Genomic DNA, 22,271 nt, shown 5'->3' with positions numbered 1-22,271 from the left:
ATAAATTGAGAGTTCATATTATTTATTATATTTATTATGAAATTATTGTATCAAAACCGCATTTATAGGTGGAAGAAATGTTATGGTAAACCCAACCTGGAACGCTTGAAGGCTTAGAATACTAGTATAGATCTTAGATCAACCAGGCCTTGCGTATTATATAATATAATGTGAACGCATGCCATTCTTCATGATTTTTCTTTTCTTCATTGTAAAAAAGGAAAAAGGAATGTATAATAATAAATCAATCGAAATTATTAGCACAATAAATGAGTTTATCCTTGAAAAACAAATTATGTTGATGTACAGTATCAACAAAAAAGGTAAAAATACTCTTTGTATGTAAGTCTACATTGACGAACGCTATTATTCAATTCGATTACATTTATTATTTAGGTTATTAACGAATAAATATCAAATGGAAGCGATCTCGCTGGATTTGCTCCTCTTTGCATGAACAACCAATCAGAGGACAAAGAAAGGGATACCAAAATTTGAATTGTTGAGATACAACACAAAATGTCGAAATCTTTATTATTATAATTTATCTATTATCGAAATTCATCTACACTGTTTGAATTGAATTATATTTATGTTTTGATGTATTTATTTGTCTTGTAAGTCAGGGAATTGAATTTGAACAGGGGAACTATTTTTCATAAAAATAAAATATGACGTGTACATTACGTCACTCAGCTACAACCAATAGCAATTTTGTCTTTTGCAATTAGAAACAGAGAGATTCAAAGAATTATTAGCTTAATTCGTAGAAGGATAATTCTTCTCTAGAACTGACCTTGCTTGCCCTAGTCACACGCTCCTAGAAAACTTGCATTTTGTGAAAAAGTTTTATATGTAGATTGTTTTTTTTTAATATTTGTGTTCGATGCATGAATGTAAATTGTAAAGTTCCTTTTATTAGTGAAAAAAATCAACAACGTAAAATACCTGATTGAATCTATATGAATCGCCGAATAATACACCAGCAGCACGTTCTACTTGAAGGCTAGAAAATCCAGCACATGACAGAAGAATTATTTGCGAACCAAGGAAAAGGGGAAACAGAGTCGCGTGAGTTATTCTTCTTGTAACTAAATCGGGGCTCCATCTACGATTCATAAGCTACATAAACTCTCGAGAAAATTAATGGTCATGACCAGATTGCAATCAGGGAAAATTCAACGTTAATCTACATTATAATAATCATTATCAAATCAAACTAATTTATAATCTGTTTATCGATCGAGCTATTCCAAAGCAGAACTTACAACCCTGTGACTATAATTTTATTATATTATTTTCTTTTAATTCATGAATTTTAAATTGTACATGTCTGGTATTTTTAAACCAGAACACATTATACCGATCACCAGTACTCACTTAAAAATTTCAAATTATTATCTGCTTATCTTGTAATGTCGCAAATCTGATATTTATATAATATATTGAAATAACTGAGCATATCGTCCAGTTCGCTTCCTTTCTAAAAACCTTAATATCGTCTTTGAAACGTTACCATTGGTATTTTAGTATACCTCATATGGTCAGTGAAACAAGTCGGGAAAGTGTAAGGTTGTAGATGTATCAGTTGATCACTGCAAAATTAATCAATAAAAGAGCACAAGCACTTCTTATTCAGAAATAAATAAATTCTCTGCTCTAACATCACACGGAGGGGAATATATTTATGTACCCATAAAAGTGAAACCTGACACATGCCGACACAACGTGGGGCATGAAACGTTGAGAATCCTGACAAACGTTACTTGAATTTTTTTTTTATCGCATGGATGAAGGAATCTGAATCTGAACGTATAAATCTGATCAAATTTTTCTGTTATTGAGTTCCAGAGAATTTTAATTTTCAGATAATCTTCAATACTGTTGAAACACCGCCGATTTTTGAAGTTTCATCACAATATTATACTATCGTTACTTTCATTTTATTTAATCTTTATTCTCATTGATTTATTTTTTATTCTTGGTAAAATCCGTTGAATAATGAGCAATACCATCATTTGATGTGAATCATTGTTTGAATCAGTATAAATATTGTAACATACATAAATAAGGAGCTTAAATCTAATCTTACCTACTACTCCTTCACCACCTCATTTCCTGAATATCACACCTTATTCACACAGTGTCCACCAATATTGGGCTATAGTAGCAAGTCATTCAAGCTTGTACGTGGTCAGGTATGATGGAGGGGATATAAAGAGTTATCACGTGATAGTGGTCACAAGAGACCATCCCGACTACATACAGTAGTAGAACCTGCTTCATCGGTACCGCTACTCCCATTCACACCCCAGATAGCACAATGGCCACTTTTATTGGGTTCCTCTCTTAAATCCTCCCGTGATAGAGGGGAAATAATATTCTTCTTCTTCTTCTTCCTCTTCTTCTTCTTCCTCCTTCTCCTCCTCCTACAACCTCCTCCTATTCCACCTCATCCTCCTACCCCTCATCATTTTCTTTTTCCTTATCCTTCATCTTCTTTATCTTTTCTTTCTGCTTTCTATTCATATATCTCATTCCTACTTCTTCTACTTCTTCCTATCCTTCTCACAATATTCTCCTCCTTCTCCTTCTCTACCGTCGCAAAACCGCAAAACTGCATCAGATAAGTGTTCCTCCAACCTTCATCTGGCCATAAACTGTTCAATCAAATATCGTCGTGATCCTTTCATATTTCAAAGATTGGCGCGCGCTCCAATGACTGGCTGGGATAACGGAATCGAGACTCGGAAATGGTAGTTCACTCTCCCATCATCGAAGTCTGTCAGAGATAAGAATCGTTTCCACTTCAATTTCATACTTGACTCGTTTTTCCTTCTTTTTCTTTTTCCATTTATCGTTCAATTCTTGCCACTCATTTTTCCCTTATTGAACGAACATTTCTCTCTTCCTTTCCTCCCAAAGTGTTTTCATCCTAGTTCTCATCCTCTTCTGTCCTCCAATTTGTCCTAACGCCCCTCTCTTCTATTTCTATTCTCATTCAACTTTGAATCATCGACACTCATTCTTTCCTTGATTACAATTATTATTTTACCAGTCCGTTCTGTTCTTCCTGTTGTCTTCCTAACCGATTTCCCACTGCTTTCTTTCTTCTACCAGAACAATGTCAACTCACCTTTTACCTACTCAGTTCTAACCTCTCATTTTATTGATTCTCCTATCCAACTCCTGATCGATTGCTTCACTCCCAAGTGACTATCACCTCAGCTACAATAATCTCACAATTGAATTTCTTTTGCCTTCACGATCCTTAGGGTTCCTCAGGAATACTCAGAGATGGGGTTGTGTTACAGAGAGGACCTGGAGTCCCAACTTCGCCTTTTTGATAAAGGGGAACAATGAATCCTATGTTGTTCATACTTCTTGCTCGTCATCGTTATTCATGATAATGTACTGCATTTGATAACATCGCTTCCACTCTTCGACAACATATCTAAAGTCCAATATTAATAAATCTTAATTGGGGAGTAATGTCAACATTTGAAAAAATCAATGCTACTTATATGATGGTACCATGAATGTTGTAAATTTTTCCATGAATATACTTTTCAATTACAATCTTGGCCCTAGCTTAACCGGATATTGTTAAAGAAATGCGGTTTCAGAAATGCCATTGCGTTACTGAAATTTATTGTTCAAACGATACTTTGCAACCACAGAGCACCACCAAGAGATTAAAGTATGTAGATCTCACCCTTGACTCAACACTATCCAACTATTCAATCGCTCTTTTCCTTTCTTCATGTATCTCTCTATACAGTACATCTTTTTCTCACAGTCAATCTTCGGTTCAACTCTCCTTCTTTCTCCTCAACTCTCCACCTGGTTTTTGATCATTTATTGACAATTATTTCAAAACTTGAGATGAACCAGTAGACAGTCATCATTCCTTGCCCATTTGAACATTATTCAAATCTACAGATTGGAATTGATTAGAAATAATTCCTCATGAATTTCAATCTATTGATTAGAATAATGTTATACTGGAGATGCAACAATTATTGCATTATTTTTTCAAATGCTGATGAATGAATAATAATCATTACTAAACAAAGATCAAGTTAAATGTTGTGAACCACTCCAAAGACTTCTGCTACTGTGAATATTGACAACAGGGTGAACAGCAAGAAGGAAATTCGATGAGAGCTACTATCCAAAAATTATTTGTCAGCCCGAGAATTAACCAGGTATCTCCTAATTGCGAGTTGGACCAACAAACTGACAATCTGGCAAGTTTTTTTTTATATTGGCTCTCATCGGATTTCCTCTTATCTGTTTTAATCAATCCTATGTATGCATCTTTCTCTATTTTCCACTTATTAAGTCTCCCTCTTTTTTCTTTCTCTCTGTCCTCAACCTCATTGTTCAACATCCAGTATTCCTTATACTTACTACGTTCTATACTCACGTCAATCTCCTTTGTATTCTCTCTCTCTCTCTGATTGTGTTACATCACAATATTTTTTTAGGTTAATCTAATTGCATTCAATCTTTATTCTCATTGATTAATTTAAAATTTGTGAATAATTAGCATACATAACACTAATCTAATCCAATCTCTTTTTTTCTCTTTTCATTATCCTTCTAACAGTCTTTCACCTCTTACAATGTTTATACTTGCACATCACTCTCTCACTTCCCCTCTCATTCTCTCTCTCTGTATTTGGTGAAGAGTCAGTGGAAAGGATATTTTGAATATTCTTTCCGAAGAATGGACATTGGTGAGTCTAGAGCTCTGCCAATTCATGAAGATGCATAACAATATTATCTATAGTTATTCCAAATTGCATTTTTCATATCATATACAGTTCAATTATTATTTTCTCAGTCTATATTATGTTAATTCATCTATAATTTTGCTGTATTGTAAGTTATTGTATATTAGTGTATGAGCCAGTATATATTGTGATCTACATAAATAAAGTACTCAATCAATCTATCTATCTTCCCAAAATGGGTCAAAATCATGTATCTATCTAAGATCCGATCACAAACCCTGTATATTCCCATCCTTTCCCGAATCTCCAGCAGAACAGTGAGAGAGAGAGAGATCTCCTTTGGCCCTTGACAAGATCGATGTTTAACCCTTTTCTGTGTGATAGTGGTGGTCCAGTCAGCGAAGAGTAGGCCCTTGGCCCCACAAAATGAATGAGAGGCTCTTTTGAGGCCAACAATCGGACATTAGTTGGTGAGGGGGACGATCCAGGGTTGTTATGGCGGGTCAGAGGGAAGAAGGAGGTGTGCTTTGTAGCCTCAAAATGGTCTAGGATATTTTCGGGTTCTTCAAACCCCTTCCCACCATCAATACAACCGTTCTAGCTGGCACCAGCAATCCAGTCCAACTGGAATGAGATGTTGGGTCAATCCTCCTGGATCCTGGTAATATACGACCCAGTCTGAGAGGTCTTTGCACGTCTTCCCGATGTGCAAATTGCATGTGAGGAGAGCCAAACGAGGAAGAGAAGTAACATAACAACAGGAGAATTGATTGGTGTATTCACTGCATTGATAAAATAATGTAACTATCTTTTCATACTGGTGAGCTGCAATAATCGGCTTATATTGAAATAAAGTGAAATTTGGAGAACATTCAACTCTGAATGAGAGTCTGTTATGATAGTAATGTTGTAATGTCTGGCCTGGAATATGACTGGTAGCCCTAGCCAGTTGCTCACTGATGAGCGCTCCAGCAAGCATACACGACACACAGTATGACCTTCAAATCTAGACCACCAACAGCTGATTCTCAGCCAAACGTGACACATTCCGGTGTCGTGTTAGCTTGTTAGAACGCTTGTTCATGGCAGGTCCAGAGAACTAATTGACCGAGCGAGGTGAGGTCTAAGATTCAAGTCGACGGTTTTGCATTTCTCTTTATGTTTATATGTTTTTATGTTCCGCATTTACGGCGAAACACGGTAATAGATTTTCATGAAATTTGACAGGAATGTTCCTTTTTAAATTGCGCGTAGACGTATGTAGAGGGTTTTTGGAAATTTTGCATTTCGATGATAAAATAAAAGGAAAAGAAGCCTCCTTCATACGCCAATATTAGAGTGAAAATCAGACTATAGAATTATTCGTCATCAATCGGCTGTCAAGTGAATTATAAATTGTATGCAATGACGCTTGGAATATTCAATATCTCAATGTAACTAGGTGAAAAACAGCTGTTGCGTGAACTATTAACTGCATGCAGTGATAGCTTGAAGTAGCATAGTATTTTCTCCCGACTTTTCTCTGCTTTCAGTTCGATAAGCTTTTGATGATTGTAGCATAGCTGTTTACATCAAATTATTAGCATTGTCGATACAACAACCCAAACAGCCATTAGTCGTTTATACACCGATATCTCGCCGACTCGACAGGACAGGACAGAATTTACTCTGATGAACAGTATCAGAGGAGACTGTAGTTTATAACTGCGCGAGATGTACTGTTCACAGAACTACTACTAGTATAATTTTATAGAGATGATGATTGGTTCATCATTCATACAATATAAACAATATTAATTTTGTTTCTTATCCTGTCATAATGATTGAATTTGTTTTTCGAAAACTATCAGGGCTCAACTAGCTGAAACATTCACTCTAATTAATTAAAAACTAAGCTGCATACTCTATATGAGGGAAACAATCGACATTATTCCATCAAATCAAAAACTTTATTTTTAAAAATAACACTTTATTTGAAACATTTTTCTCTGTGACAAATGGTTCTTGGAAGGAAGAGGAAACTGAATATGAGCAGCAATTTTCCAATATGGCATCTGAAGAGGAAAATTCATCACTGAGGACCTGTAGACCTGTAGTATAGTGTATTCAAGTGATAGCAATTTTTGGTCTCTAATAACAAATCCAATGGGTGATGTAACGGTGTTTCTCATTGAACATCATCGGGTAACTAAATCATAGAATAAATTCTAAATACGAGATCGAGAGGCTACTCTGTAAAAAGTTTCGAAGGTTCAACCAAGACAGTATCGGCATATTATAGATAAGAGTGACAAAGATAAGGAACTGACGAAGGCTAGAAATAAATGCATAAATCACAATTTTATTGAATATCGAAATTAATTCGTACATCAAGGACTTATTGAGATCAGATAGGTACGTCGAACTTCCATCGCACCTACCCATAGATTTGATTTTTTCAACCCTTAACTGGTATGGCTGGGTCATTTATGACCCAGCCAACTAAAATTTCTTACCCAGTGCAGGAATTTTCCTGTCGATCACGCTCTTCCTCCACGTATTCTCCTACTTCCTCATCCTCTACAAAGAGCCAGTATGCTCTAACAGTTCGTGCTGTTTCGTTTGCTGTTTATGAGCGTTTTGGGTCGGTTTTGACCCAGCCATACCGTGACTTGTGAATTCGGTTTTCAATTTCTGGGTTACTTTTTACCCAACTATACCTCAATAGTTATTCTTGGAGACAATTACACAGAGGCCAACTAAATTTAATTACCATAAAATTACGTTATTTCATGTAACTTAATTTGAATTTGTTGCATTGTAAGAACTATTCCATATTATCAGTATTTCTTCCATGAACGTTAATGATTCTTGGGCCCTAGTACAATTATACAGAAAGATTAGTTGAGGAACAGCTGGGTCATGTTTGACCCAGCCATACCAGTTAAGAGGATTGAATCTATGAATCTATTAACTCCGTTTATCTATAAAAAATGTTTATAAAAAATTAAAAATTCATATAACACAATAAAAAAATCAGGGATATGATATTCAATAAAAAAAACTGGGATTTAAACAAGTTGAGAGAACTTTCCCATATGACCTGCAAAACTTTTTGGAAATTTTCAGTATAAAACTTCAACCCATGTCAGTTTTTTGTGAACTGATAAAAACTAGGTTATTTGAGGGTTTTTTGGGGATGGACTCATATACTATCACAGAAGAACATGTGAAAGACTTTTGTTAAACATTATGTATTTTTTTTCAAAATAGCATCGAACATTGTTGACAAGTTTCACATTCTTTTAACATAAATATTTTTCAAACAGCAATTTTATATTGTAAATGGTGCTGGAACAACAAGTAGACTAAGTAGTTATTTGAGTTAGAATATAAAGATTCAATATTATACATCTAGGTGTATTTTTTATTTTTTTGGAATTTTGGGTCACTTTTGCCCATCCATACTTGGGTGTGACCCCTAATACACCATACCAGTTGAGGGTTGATTATTGTAATAAATTAAAATTGAATTCATAAGCCACGTCTCAAGCATTAACGTGCCTATAACATTGAATCACAATTGAATTCCCAATCAAAAGATTTTTATTTAATTGTATGAAGCTCAACAAATATCAGACTGAATATTGTTATTATATTGGTCAATTTTATCATTTTCAATATTATAATTGACATCATTGTACAGCATAATCTGAAACCTGTGTTCACTTGAATTAATCTGTCCACCATTATGACCAATCTTATGCTATTGAACAGTATTTGAATATCAATTTGACTCATAATAATTTGAAGGGAGATTCCTCCAGTAACATCGTTGATTTAAGTCAGAAATATTTTATAATTCTTATTGAACTCATTTTGGAAATAGTATTTTCCAAAAATCATTCAAGGTATCAAATCTACAATATTAATTTGATAATTATGAGGTCACGAGTCTACACTGGAGCATCAGCCAACAATAAGGATCATAGAGATTGTAAGGTATTCCAGATTTATTCTATCTTTGACCCTGTCCAATATGATTCAGCATCTTCATGTAATTTAATGAATGGTAACGGATTAGTTTAAAGGTGAGATTTTATTTACATAATACTGAATCCCTCATCCATTTTCATCTCAATGGAGATTGGGAGCAGCAGGATTTAATGTTAAGAGTTTGCAGATATACAGGTTGGGTGAAAAGTCCGAGAACGGCTTAATATCTCATACACAAAGGTAAATTGACAGTGGGTGTGATTGAAGGTCCTACTCAAATTGAAAAAACAACTTTTCAATGACTTTAAAAATCTGATCCGCCATTTTGGATCCGCCATATTGAATGCAACTTCATTTTTTAAAATGGAAAGGTGGTCATACGATACATGATTTCGATATGAAATTTCAAGAAAAAATGAATGGTGGAAACCGCATATCGATATCTCACCCGTTAGGAAGATTTTCACATTATTAATCAAAGCAGAGAGGAGAGAAAAAAGTATGAGAATGGCTTAGTATCTCATAGAAAGAAGTGATTCCAAGGTGGGTGTGATTGAGGATGTTACTCGAATTGAAAATACTACTTAACTATGACTTTAAAAATCTGATCCGATATCTTGGATCTGCCATTTTGAATGCAACTTAATTTTTTTTAAATAGGAAGGTCATGCGATACATGATTTTGATACAGAGTTTCAAGAAAAAATGAATGGCGGAAACCGCACATCAATATCTCAAACCGTTTAGAAGATATTCACATTATGAATCAATACCACTCATGTATTACATTTCTGATTTGCATGGTAGTGATTAATAATGTGAATATCTTCTGAACGGTTAGAGATATCGATATGCGGTTTCCGCCATTCATTTTTTCTTGAAATTCCGTATCGACATCATGAATCGCATGACCACCTTCCTATTAAAAAAAATGTTGCATTCAGAATGGCGGATCCAAGATGTCGGACCAGATTTTTTAAGTCAAAGTAAAGTAGTATTTTCAATTTGAGTAGGATCCCCAATCACAACTACCTTGGAATCACATTTTATAATGAGATACTAAGCCGTTCTCATACTTTTTTCTCTCCTTTCTGCTTTGAACAGTATTGATTAATAATGTGAATAACTTCTAAACGGTTTGAGATATCGATGTGCGGTTTTCGCCATTCATTTTCTCTTGAAATTCTGTTTGAAAATCATGTATAGCATAAAGAAAAAATGAAGTTGCATTAAAAATGGCGGATCCAAGATGGCAGACCAGATTTTTAAAGTCATTGAAAAGTAGTTTTTTTTTTCAATTTGAGTAGGATCCCCAATCAGACCCACCATCAAATAACCTTTGTGTATTTTCACCCACTCTGTATGCTGCCCCTAGTGGAAGAGATCCATAGAAATCGATAGAAAAACTCTATTGATATCAATATATGCTCATGGATATCAATACGTGCTCATGGATATCAATAGAAATCCATGGATACCAATAGAAATCACGGTAAATACAGTCAATGAACTTATATTGATATCACTACAAGTTTAGTGATATCAATAGAAGTTCATGAATACCAATAGATATCACGGTAAATACAGTCAATGAACTTATATTGCATGGGCCAGCCATTTGAATCAACCGCGCTCACCCACGGCCATCTAGCGTGCCACTGCCATCAGCCGCTCTGAGATCGCCTAGTTCGATATGTAGTTGCCACTGTTCTCCCTGGCTTCCCCCGCCTTTTTGCTTCCCTGTTCACTTCCGCTTGTAACCCCTTCTTGAGGAAGCTTGTTGTCCTGACGCCACACGGTTGTTTTCTCCTTTTAAAGAAGTCATAAATGTATTACCGCTTCGCTTGTTTGAATTTAAACTACTACCGCGACTAGTTAGGAAAAGTTATTGTTAGAGTACTCCACTAAATATCTAGATTTGGATCTTCTTTGTGTAATCTCTTCGCTGCGACATGGGCCCATGTATTCATCATCGCAAGTGCAAGTGAGTCCTGATTATCTGAACGTGCTACTGCCTACCAGAACGAGGAGACCGCTCTTACAGTCCACTGTGAACCCGCCATACCCAAATGAGACGCCTTTAAAGGTAACAATTTTATTTTCTGAGCTACTAAGTAACGTGTTTAGAAGCCCACCTCATTGGCTCTAACATATATTGATATCACTGCAAGTTTAGTTGATATCAATAGATATGGATATCAATGGATGCTCATGGATATCAATAGAAATCCATGGATACCAATAGAAATCACGGTAAATACATTCAATGAACTTATATTGATATCACTACAATTTTAGTGATATCAATAGGAGTCCATGGATTGCGGTAATTTTAAATGCAGTTTAAAACTGAATAATTTTGGCAGATTTTCAATTTTCCCGAAACAATGTATTTTTGATGACTGATTCGGGTGTGGAAGTGAATTTCCAGCACTTCTTGTCTCCTGCAAAAATCGTCTACAGGGCACCGTTAACAATATATGGACCTTTTGCGGTAATTTTAAATGCAGTTAAAAACTAATAATTTTGGCAGATTTTTTATTTTCCTGGAACAATGTATTTTTGATGACTGATTCGGGTGTAGAAGTGAATTTCCAGCACTTTTTGTCCCATGTGAAAATCCTGTCAGACGTGCCGTTAACGTGCTACTGACGTTTAAAATTAAAAAAAAAATTTTTTTATCTTGAAAAATTCTAAAAAAATTCATGAACGTTTCTGTTCATATTATCAACCTTGTCCTAGAATTTAAAATGATTCCATCCAAAATTGGAAAAGTTATAACACTTTTTCAAATTAGATCACAGTTTACAAGGAAAGTCATGCAGTATCCGGAATTACTCACACAGACTTTGAAAAGATTTTTGGGGTTTCAATTCAAATAATAACAACCTATTATTTCATCGTTTCCAACATTATTTCGGTGTCAAGCACAAATGTCCCCCCCAAAAAAAATCAATAATCTCCACCTGAAATTAATATCAAATGTTTTAATAACAGTAACATATATAACATATGTTCAATAACAGTATCAATAATATTGATACTGTGAAATGGAAATAATATCAAAGTCTTAACAATCGATATATCAAACTAATTCTAACTTTTTTCCCAGGGAAAACTGATTTTATTGCATTCAAAAATGTAGAAATCAGGATTGTATTCTACTTTTACTTATTTAAACTATGTAATTTGAATAACGCATTTCCAAACAAAGATGTGAATGATGTTTGAGAATACTGTGTAATGATTATTAATAGTTGATAATTATCATTTATCGATGTATTGATAATATTATATCAACATTTTGGGTTTATCGATTTTGTCTTTAGACCAGAGTGATGCACGCCATTTGGTCAATGCATTTTGCATTTGCAATGGACCAACGGTTTTTTGAGGTTGTTTGTGTTTTGTAGTTTGTAATTTTTGTGATTTTATCCAGGAAATATGGGTAAGTCGAGTGATTTTGTTTTTATTTGATGTACCGTAAAATGAAAGAATAAATTTATTATAGGTCTAAATACTTATATATTCAAATGATAATCTTTTCGAAAGACTATCATAGGCCACGCATTACATAACCTAATAATAATAAGAGAAAAGCCTCTTGAATTTATCATTGCTGGGAATAAGATGATTATTATTCTAGGCAGACACATTCCAGGGTTATATGCGGGTACATATAAATTTAAATGTGTAGCAAAACTTTTTATTCAGCCTAACCTAAGTAGGCCTTATTGAAGTCACCACAAACTAATCTACACTCATGTTATTATAATGAACGGCAAAGTTCTAGCCGGTGTGCTCCCCCTGTTATCTCAGTTATTATTGAAGATATCATTTTAAAAAAAATTGAGTCGATATCTTCAATAATAACTGAGATAACAGGGGGAGCACACCGGCTAGAGCTTAGCCAGGCTGTATTTGAACTTTTTCCAGCAAGCAATTGATTCATTTATTTGTATTAACAGCTTTATATCTTATTCCAATTTAGAAAAACTATCGGTGTAGTCCTCTCATTTTAGCAATATATATTTTATATAATAAGAAAGAGTGAGACTGTGTGTTTGCAACATGTGTGTTTTTCCAATTTTCCAGTCAAAAAATATTATTTGAAATATGTTTAATTATAAGTAAACTTTTGTTTCATCTCTGATAGGAGCTGTGGTGATGAAATTTTCCAACACAAAGGAAAAATACATAGAAGCAGTACAGTAATGAAATACTGGCTGAAGTCTCCAAAAACTTGGTTTACCAGCAAAGAGAAATCTAAGTAAGTCTCAATTTTGATTAATTCAAAACAGAATATAAAGTCAAACAATTTTTTTCTATGGGTGATGTCCACATGAGCTCTAGGCTTGTGCTAATCATTATAAGTTAGTAATCATAACGGGTGAGTCATATGTATGGGAACCTTTCAATAAATTAGAGACTGTTGTAGATATAATACTGTAGCTTTCAGGATATGTTACTGGTCAAATACTCTAACTCTTGACATACGGTACAACTGAATTTCAACCCCCTTCATAAGGGGTTGACTAGGTTCAGAATGTATAATAATATGGTGACTCAAGAGTTTTAACAGGAATATTTTTAAAGTAAACGCCTATTGTGTGGTACATTATTTTAAAGGGCTTTTTAAAACAAGAAACATAACATCAATTGAAATGTACTATGAAACTTGAATCAAAAACGGTGGCTGATTGAAGTTACAGTTTGTAAAGAAATGAGGGGTTATAACTCAAATATTTTTAATGTAAACACCCATTGTGTGATACATCATTATAAAGGCCTTTTTAAAACTAGAAAGATGGCATCAATAAAAATCTATGATACTTTTATCCAAAATGGCGGCTGATTGAATTTTATCAATTATTTCTTCAAAAACCAAAACTTCAATCAGCCGCCATTTTGGATAAAAATATCATAGACGATTTTTATTGATTTCATCTTTCTCGTTTTGAGAAGGCTTTTAAGATAATACACAATGGGTATTTACATTCAAAATCTTTGATTTACAACCCCCAAGTCACCCCCCATATGAGGTGTTGAAATTCAGTTGTATGTCAAAAGGTGAAGTATTCGACCAATAACTTATCCTAAAAGTTACAGTATTATATCTACAACAGTCTCCAACTTATTGAAGGGTGACTTATTGAAGGACTGTGATGTTTTGAAAATAAATTCAATTTTAATTTAAATTATTGTTGTTTCACCATTTTATCAAAGCAAAAATCTCCCTATTGGCCATCCAGACATTTATGGTTTTTTCCCATTGGTGATGCAAAGCTAATACAAGCAAATGGCTGATACAAAGTACAAAAGCTGGAAAATAAGCTTACATGGAACATTTTTGAAATTTGTCAGCTGTTGAATGATTACAAATGAAAATGAGCTTTCTTTTTGTAATTATAGTGTCCAGCTGTTAGATTGCATAATATATCACTACTTACTAGGAAAAATCCATTTGTCTGAATAGGACTTTATAGTTGAATTTCATTTTGTATTCAGTTTTGTGTAAAATTATTGTAAAGTTAGGGTAGAGAATTTACTTCACATTATATTGTGGTTATTCAAAAGTTTTATAAGATTTATAATTTTTTAATGTAAAAATAAAGAATTGAAAAGGTTATTCATTCAGAATAATAATTAAGGTAATCCTTCTCCATCTTTTCACGATAAAATATTGTAAAAATGTATTTTAAAAACGTTATTTTCATGTGAATTTTTGGAAATTTTGATGCGAAAGAAATGACCAAATGTGGGACAAGAAATGTAGAAAAAACCGTTTTATTCATGTTCTTTTCTGAGAGTTCAGTATACATGCTCTGTATAACGTGAAAATGTAGAAACAAAAAAAAAAACGTTATTTTTAAGTTCCAGTTTCACGTACTTTTCACGTGAAAAGTTGGAACATTACACTTTTTTTCACGTGAAAAAATGTGATTTTCTCAACTTTTCCACCAGAATATGACGTTATAATGTAAAACTGTGAGGACATAATTTTCACGTGAAAAAAAAACGCTCTTGTGTTATCTTATCCTAAGCTGCTCTCCTAGATTTAAAAGAGGATTTTTTCTATAAAGGAGGCAGGCTGCTTATAGATGGCTATTGATCTGTATTGATATCAATACAGCTGGTTATGTATTGATATCCATGGATATGTATTAATTTGTATTGATATCAATAGGTATTTGGGCCAATACACATCAATACATATCCATGGAAATGTATTGATGTGTATTGATATCCATGGATATGTATTGATTTGTATTGATATCAATAGGTATTTGGGCCAATACACATCAATACATATCCATGGAAATGTATTGATGTGTATTCATATCAATACAGCTGGTTATGTATTGATATCCATGGATATGTATTGATGTGTATTGATATCAATAGGTATTTGGGCCAATACTCATCAATACATATCCATGGATACCTATTGATGTGTATTGGCCCAAATACCTATTGATATAAATACATTTTTTTTATTGATCTCTATTGATCACTTCCACTAGGGGCACAGGTCAAAAATAATATCTTATATTAGATACTTAATATCAGGGCACTGAGCTTCGCTCGCTATTTCTATTTATTGATAAACAGAACACAATTCTCTGAAATGATCATGTTTATATTTCACAGCTGGCTATATGGCTTCTTTCACACGATAGGAGATGTGCAACTTGAACATTGAACAGTGTTCACGTTTTTTTGTCGAAGTACATTGAGTCAAATAGTGTCTTTCACATGGTGACTCCTATCCAGGAACCTCATTTTGTCACGTCTTTTCCCCTCGAGGCAAGCAGAGGCAAGATCTAACAACTATGCCGACGTTTGCTCAAAGTATATGACTCATCACTTTTTCTCAAAGTCTAACTTCCTTAAAAATATAGATAGAAGATTTCTGATTTCGGATTTGGATTCAGCGACCCCAAATTCTTTGAAGAGTAAGTCCCGTTTTCGAAAATAACCGAAAACAAGGAAGTTATGGCTGTTTTTAATAAAGCTTTCTATTATCATATAATTATACGGTAAAAACGAACAGGTACTGTACTATACAGTACGTAAGTACTGTAGCTATTATAATACAACTTACACTGTATTTGTGTAGGAAATTTCGTAGGTTATTTATCTTGATTTCTGAAAATACCCCAAAATAAGGGAGTAAGACAACTTTGAAAAACCAAAGTTTTCCTGCCGATTGAAGAAACATTAAAAATTAGTCTAAGACATATTATGTCTTAGAATAAAAACGTGTGACAAATATCCGATCACTATTCAAGCTATCAAGCTTTTCATAAATTTATTTGTCTCCTCATGGCAGAAGGTTTGCGCCCAACGTTTTCACTTAAACATTTTTATGATTAAATTGTGATAGAGAACATTATTGTATTGATCTTCTGAATCCAGTTACATGTACATTGATTTTCGTAAAATTGATTTTTTACCGTTCCTATGAATTCTAAGAATTCTATGAATTGTTTATACAGGTTCATCACAACTCCTTAAATAACATTATGTTTGACGGTATACGACATAAAAGGCAAATGCTCGCGCTTGGTCCATAGTTCTACGACTGAGGAATGAGGATTTAGGTCAGCAACTAAAATCGACAAGCCATGATTGTCAATCTTACTCATGATACAAAGCTTTGTACTTTGATACATGGTTTTCATTCCGTATCATTCTTTAATAAAAATAAAACAAGATTCCGGTTTCAAAAGCATCAAAGTCGCCAGGCTGGTCTGAGCTATTCATGACTTTTTTTCAGTATGCATTATCAACTCAGCAGTTCTAATACACAGACATCACTACTTGGAATGCCATGACATTTTCTATTCTTTCAATTCCTATTATTACCATAGATCGATTCAGATCAGCACAATGTTTATACTGTATGTTCATAATAGATTTTTCTGATTGTAAAAAGAAATAGTCAATAATTGTTGGGAATTTAAAGTGATATTCAACGATTTGAACCTGATAAATTGGATTGTTGAATGACAATTGAAATTCAGTGAATTTTACTGTACAACATTCCTTTTCCTCCTATTTTATTGGGTGATGAGTGGAGATGATTCATGATTTCATATTTGGATTCATCTTCTCTTAGTTCAATATTTTTTTGGAAAACTAGAACTTTTAAAAATTAAAAATGTTTATGTATAAACTTCTCAGGTGTTCAAAAACTTCTTAAAACCTTTGCCTGTCCCTTTGTGAGGCAGGAGTATTACTATCTTAGTACGTACTATATAATCATATGATAATGGAAAGCTATATTAAAAACAGCTATAACTCCCTTGTTTTCGGGTATTTTTGAAAATGGGACTTACACTTTGAAGAATTTGGTGTCGCTGAATCCAAATCCGAAATCAGAAATCTTCTATCTATATTTTTAAGGAAGTTAGACTTTGAGAAAAAGTGATGAGTCATACTTTGAGCTAACGTCGGCATAGTTGTTAGATCTGTCGGCTTATTCGTAAGATCCCCATGTGAAAGTACAGGAGAGCTGCAAAATATGAAATATGATCTTCTGTAATATGATATTCCAGGAGCGAGGTCTCTGCCATGTGAAACTGGCCTATGTCATCTTATGAATTTCAAGGATGTGATATTTTGATTTGTTGGATATACTCATTCACTTTTTTACCATCCACAGCTGTTTCAGCCAAGGATGAATTACCCTTTTAATGTCGTTCAGCGAGTTTTCCCAAGGATAAGACCTAGTGCAATCGAATTTTTATATCATGAACCTAATATGTTACTGATTTCGTGAAAATCGTTAGAGCCGTTTTTTGGAGCCGTTGAACATAAATGATCATAGATGAATATATAAAAATAAAGAAATTGCTCGCTCAATATAATAGGACTAGCTGGCCTTGCGAATTTCGTACCGCCAAATAATTAATGCATCTCATGACAAACTTTAGCTGGATGCACACCTGAGGAGGCGCGATGCGGTATTTTGCATCCAGGTGCTTCTTGCTTATTGGTTAGAATGGAAGAACTCACACACACTGAATCGGGCATTGCGTGGAACGGTGTGATAAGGCAATCTCTATAAGATCAACAGTTAGTATCACTAAGCCGCGCCTCCTCAGGTGTGCTTAGCCTTAGCTCAATTATCCAACCATCAGTATTTACATTTATATCTCAATATGGACTTCCTATGTGCTTAGTTAGTTGTGCAGCAGTTTGTATTTCTATATAAATAGTTGAATGCAGCTTGCTGGGAAATTGATTATTATAACTCCTTGTTGCTGATTTTCCCGTGGATTCCAAATTTACAGCATTCCGTGTTCTATGACCCAAGTTAGGACGACGTTTGTACCGCGGCATTATAATTATAATTTGAATTCTATGAATCAGTAGAAAGAAAATAGGAAAAATCTGGTGTGGCGCACTCACACTACTTCCCTTGCCGTAATGAAAAATTGATCACCTGACGCTAGTGTTCACGCGAGTCTATTCAAAGAACTGAGCCAGCTGGTGACAGGACAATAACGCTGGAGACACACGATGTGAGCAATCTCTTCATAGTGAATGATTTAATAGAATCAACAGTTGCCAACAGTTTGCAATTTGATAATCACATTTTCTCGAATTTCGAGCTCATTTTCAATTTTTGATGAAAATCTCACTGAACATTAATTGTAGAGATTTCCATGCTGAATCTTTTCCACTTGATTTTTTTCGTTTGAATTGTATCTGAAGTCTGATAATCGGGAATCTAAAATCAAACTTTGCATAGATGGGGCGGAGCTCCTGAAATTTTTACAGATATGGGACTCGTGGCAGTTGATAGAGCTTATCGATGACTATTCTAGAAGTGAATTTGATCAGAATCGTTGGAGCCGTTCTCGAGAAAATCGCGAAAAACCCTGTTTTTGACAACATTTTCGCCATTTTAGCCGCCATCTTGAATCGCATTCGATAGAAATTATTTGTGTCGGATCCTTATATTGTAAGGACCTCACGTTCCAAATTTCAAGTCATTCCGTTAATTGGGAGATGAGATATCGTGTTCACAGACGCACATACACTCATACACACACACACACACACCACACACACACACAACACACACACACACACACACACACACACACACCACACACACACACACAAATTGGGGTACTTTATTTTTTTCGGAAAGCAATACTTTCCTTACCTTTGGTAATGGGCAAGGAAAGTAAAACAGTAGATCTACTGACGGCTGTTCGATGACGCAATGATCATAACAGCTGATTTTCATTACTGTGTGTGACCAGCTCAAAAATCTTCTCCCATAAGGATTACATGTAAACTTTGAAGGATCGTAGGAAAGAGTCCTGAAGTTGGATCATGAATTTGATAGGCCATAAACTTGCTCCTGAACATAGATAACACAACTAAGAAAAAATAATCAAATTCGGTGCACACATAAAAAAGTTATTGAATGCCAAAATTTGAGGCTCAATTTTTATTTATATAGATTTTGAGCTTCACATTGAGCCTGTAAGAGTTGTGTTGGCACACGTTTTTAAGATAAGCGCATGTTACACCACCAACGCTGTAATGTAGAGCATATATTTTTACAACTATGCACCCAAGCAAAACACCATGTTTCATAATTTGGCTCTACGACGTGGGGCATATTTTTACCCCATTACATGAATTTTATGTTACAATGTGGGCCAATGTCCAATTGTCCATATCTTGATAACCCCCAAAACGTCATGTTTAAATTAAGGTGAGAAGATGATGCAAAGGATTCAGTGTTATACGGTAATTGATTTGTCCTTCCGCTTCCACATGTTCTATCCGAAAGTCCATGTGTAATCGATCCAGACTGACATCATTTCGAGCCACACAAACATAAGTTCCACTGTCCCGAGTAGTGATAAAGCTCAAAGTGAGAGTGCTTGCACCTAGGAATCAAAATAATTCATTTTCATTCATTCGAATTTCTTTCTCAATCCATCAATACATAGAAAATTGAACAATTTTGAATTTTAATTTCAAATTGAGAATTCATTCATAATCCAAGAATAATGCTAAGATCAAATTATATTCAACTGAATAAAAATAAACTCTATAAATTAAGATCATATTCAATATATAAATAAATAATTAATAATTAATTAATTAATAATAAATAATCTTATTATTAGTATTTTAGTATAATTGTAACACATATATTACAATAATTATTATTGTGTGATGTATTGTTATTTATATCTTTGCCGAAATTTTTTTTTTAAATTATAACTTTTCCAAGATAAAATTTTATTAGAGTGCTGGATTAATGTTGTGATTTTCTCATGGTATCGGAGTAGTTTCATGATGTCATTCCGCGCATTACGTAATTGAATTCTAATATTTCCTCTATTGTTTTCCAACGTTTTCCTAGAGTACTTAGAATTGTTGTAGATGCAAAATCATCATAAAAAATCAGTTGAACGTCCATTCTATTGCTGAGTCTTCTACTTTGACTGAGGGAATTTTCCTGTTTTCTGTCCTTGTTAGTTCTATTCCTTTCTTGTTCAATTGAGGGGAATTATTGTCGTCCCCACCACGTCCTTTGTAATTTGGTATTTTTTAATGCATAATATTACCAGCCCTGATACCTATTTTTGAGCCTGATTCGGTCGACTTGGAGACCTGAACAAGAGACCGCTTTTATATTCTGTAGAGTACAGACATGTTTTCTGAGCTTAATTATTTATTGACCTGATTCAATAATGTCTTTTCCAGACAGTTTTTTATCCTCTCCTGGAGACTAAAATTATATTATTGGGAATCATTTATCCCATCAGTTTTGAAATTGCTAATCCTTTTATTAAATTATTAATGGCATAGTTAATTTCCATTCAGAGCGGTTGACTGCTGCACTTTATTATTATTGTAGGCTATGGATTAGTGACAGTCGAAAACCCATTTAAGGGTGAGTAATGAATATTTTATAGTATTGTTGTATTGTCTTTATTTTGATGTATCAGGTAACAACCCCTGATTTAACAATTATTCAATTAATTTTACAATAAGTTTCAAATATTTTACTCAATTTTGTAGTCTTACATCTGAGATGTATGACGATATACTAATGTAAAAGAAAGTGATACTAAATGGAGTATCTTCCTATTCTTTATTTTATTGGTAGAGTCATTTATATCTCTAACCTTTTGTAATTGTGAGTAAAGTTTGAAATACTCACTGGTTTTACATCAACTGTAACTCTCTAACTGTTCATCATTCTTTTAACTAGTAATTTCTTTTCATAATCCCATTCATTATAGATTTCAAATTCTACTATAAATTGAAACCTATAATATTCCTCTAATTTTAATATTCATGTGAATTGTATGTATTGTATTCATTAGATGATCTCTTGAGAAATCATTCATTGAATACAATATTTAGTATGTTATTTATTCTAGCATTACTAAGTAGTTGTGACTTGTGTTGCAGGTTTTTTTTGTGTGTGTATTCTTGAATACTCATTCGAGGATCGAGCTGTAAATATGCCTTGCTGTCGAACGAGGGCTTACGAATTCGCCGACCGAGATGGCCGGTGATATCGGACATCTGACCTTGCCGTGCGGGGCTGAAAGACGATCTTCGATCTGACGCCACTAGCCCGATGCCTGGAGGCCATCACCCTTCACCCTCATCCATCACCCTCATCCATCACCCTCTGGACATCGGACTTGAGGATGACAGATCTTAGATAAGTACTTGATACCCCCCACTAAAAAATCAGATGTGCCCCGTAAATTTGGTCTCTTAAAGACATATTGTATTTGGTCTCTTAAAAACATATTGTATTTGGTCTCTTAAAGACATGAGTATTTGGTCTCTTAAAGACATGAGTATTTGGTCTCTTAGAGACGTAATTTATTTGGTCTCTTAAAGACATGTGTATTCGGTCTCTTAAAGACAGATTGATTATTAGATTATCCATGTAAAGATGTATTTTGTAATATTCTCCATATTATTTTTATTATTATAAGAGCAGTCAGTCAACCGCATATCTATGTTTTTAATTCCAAGACCCTCAAACCACTAGAATTAGGATCACATCATTGATCAGATAAAATCCGCAGATCTCAGGGTCTAGCACAATTATTATTTCAACAACTAAGCCTTCTCCTACAGAATCATTTGCCACCAGGAGATCGGTTTCATATCAATATAATGTGATGAATTCACTTGAAAATATGATGTTATTTAGGTTTTCATGTTCCGCATTTATGGCGATAGGCGGAACGCAGCAATAGATTTCCATGAAATTTGACAGGTTTTTGAATTTCGCGTCGATGGGGTTTTGAAATTTTGTATTTCATGGATAGTACAAAAGAAAAAGGAGTCTTCTTTGAACGCCAATACATAATACATCATTACCATGAAAATCAGACTATAGAATCATTCATCATAAATTAGCTGTCGAGTGGATTAATATTTGCATGCAATGACGCATGCAATATTGATATCTCAATGTCACGTGGTTGAAAACCAGCTGTCATGTGAACTATTAATCGCAAGCAATGAGGCATGCAATTGATAACT

General features: G+C 34.1%; 1 protein-coding gene across 18 annotated transcripts in view; it reads right to left on the bottom strand.

The window, feature by feature from the left end:
- LOC111048706 (zwei Ig domain protein zig-8) overlaps positions 1 to 22,271 on the bottom strand; it is a 439,994-nt gene that overhangs the window by 385,123 nt on the left and 32,600 nt on the right. For 12 of the 18 annotated variants that reach the window (XM_039425928.1, XM_039425931.1, XM_039425924.1 and 9 more), the window contains one exon: positions 19,159 to 19,633. The exons of 4 other annotated variants lie outside the window; for them this stretch is intronic. In XM_039425928.1, the coding sequence (XP_039281862.1) occupies positions 19,446 to 19,633 (188 nt within the window). In that variant the 3' untranslated portion in view covers positions 19,159 to 19,445. Of the gene's footprint in view, positions 1 to 18,827; positions 19,634 to 22,271 lie in introns of those variants that run through there. 2 more of the 18 variants (XM_039425937.1, XM_039425936.1) reach the window with 2 other exon arrangements.

Source organism: Nilaparvata lugens, chromosome 4, assembly GCF_014356525.2.
Source record: "Nilaparvata lugens isolate BPH chromosome 4, ASM1435652v1, whole genome shotgun sequence".
Lineage (NCBI taxonomy): Eukaryota > Metazoa > Arthropoda > Insecta > Hemiptera > Delphacidae > Nilaparvata > Nilaparvata lugens.
The sequence above is the reverse complement of the archived record's forward strand: the minus strand, read 5'-3'. Positions and strand labels throughout refer to the sequence as shown.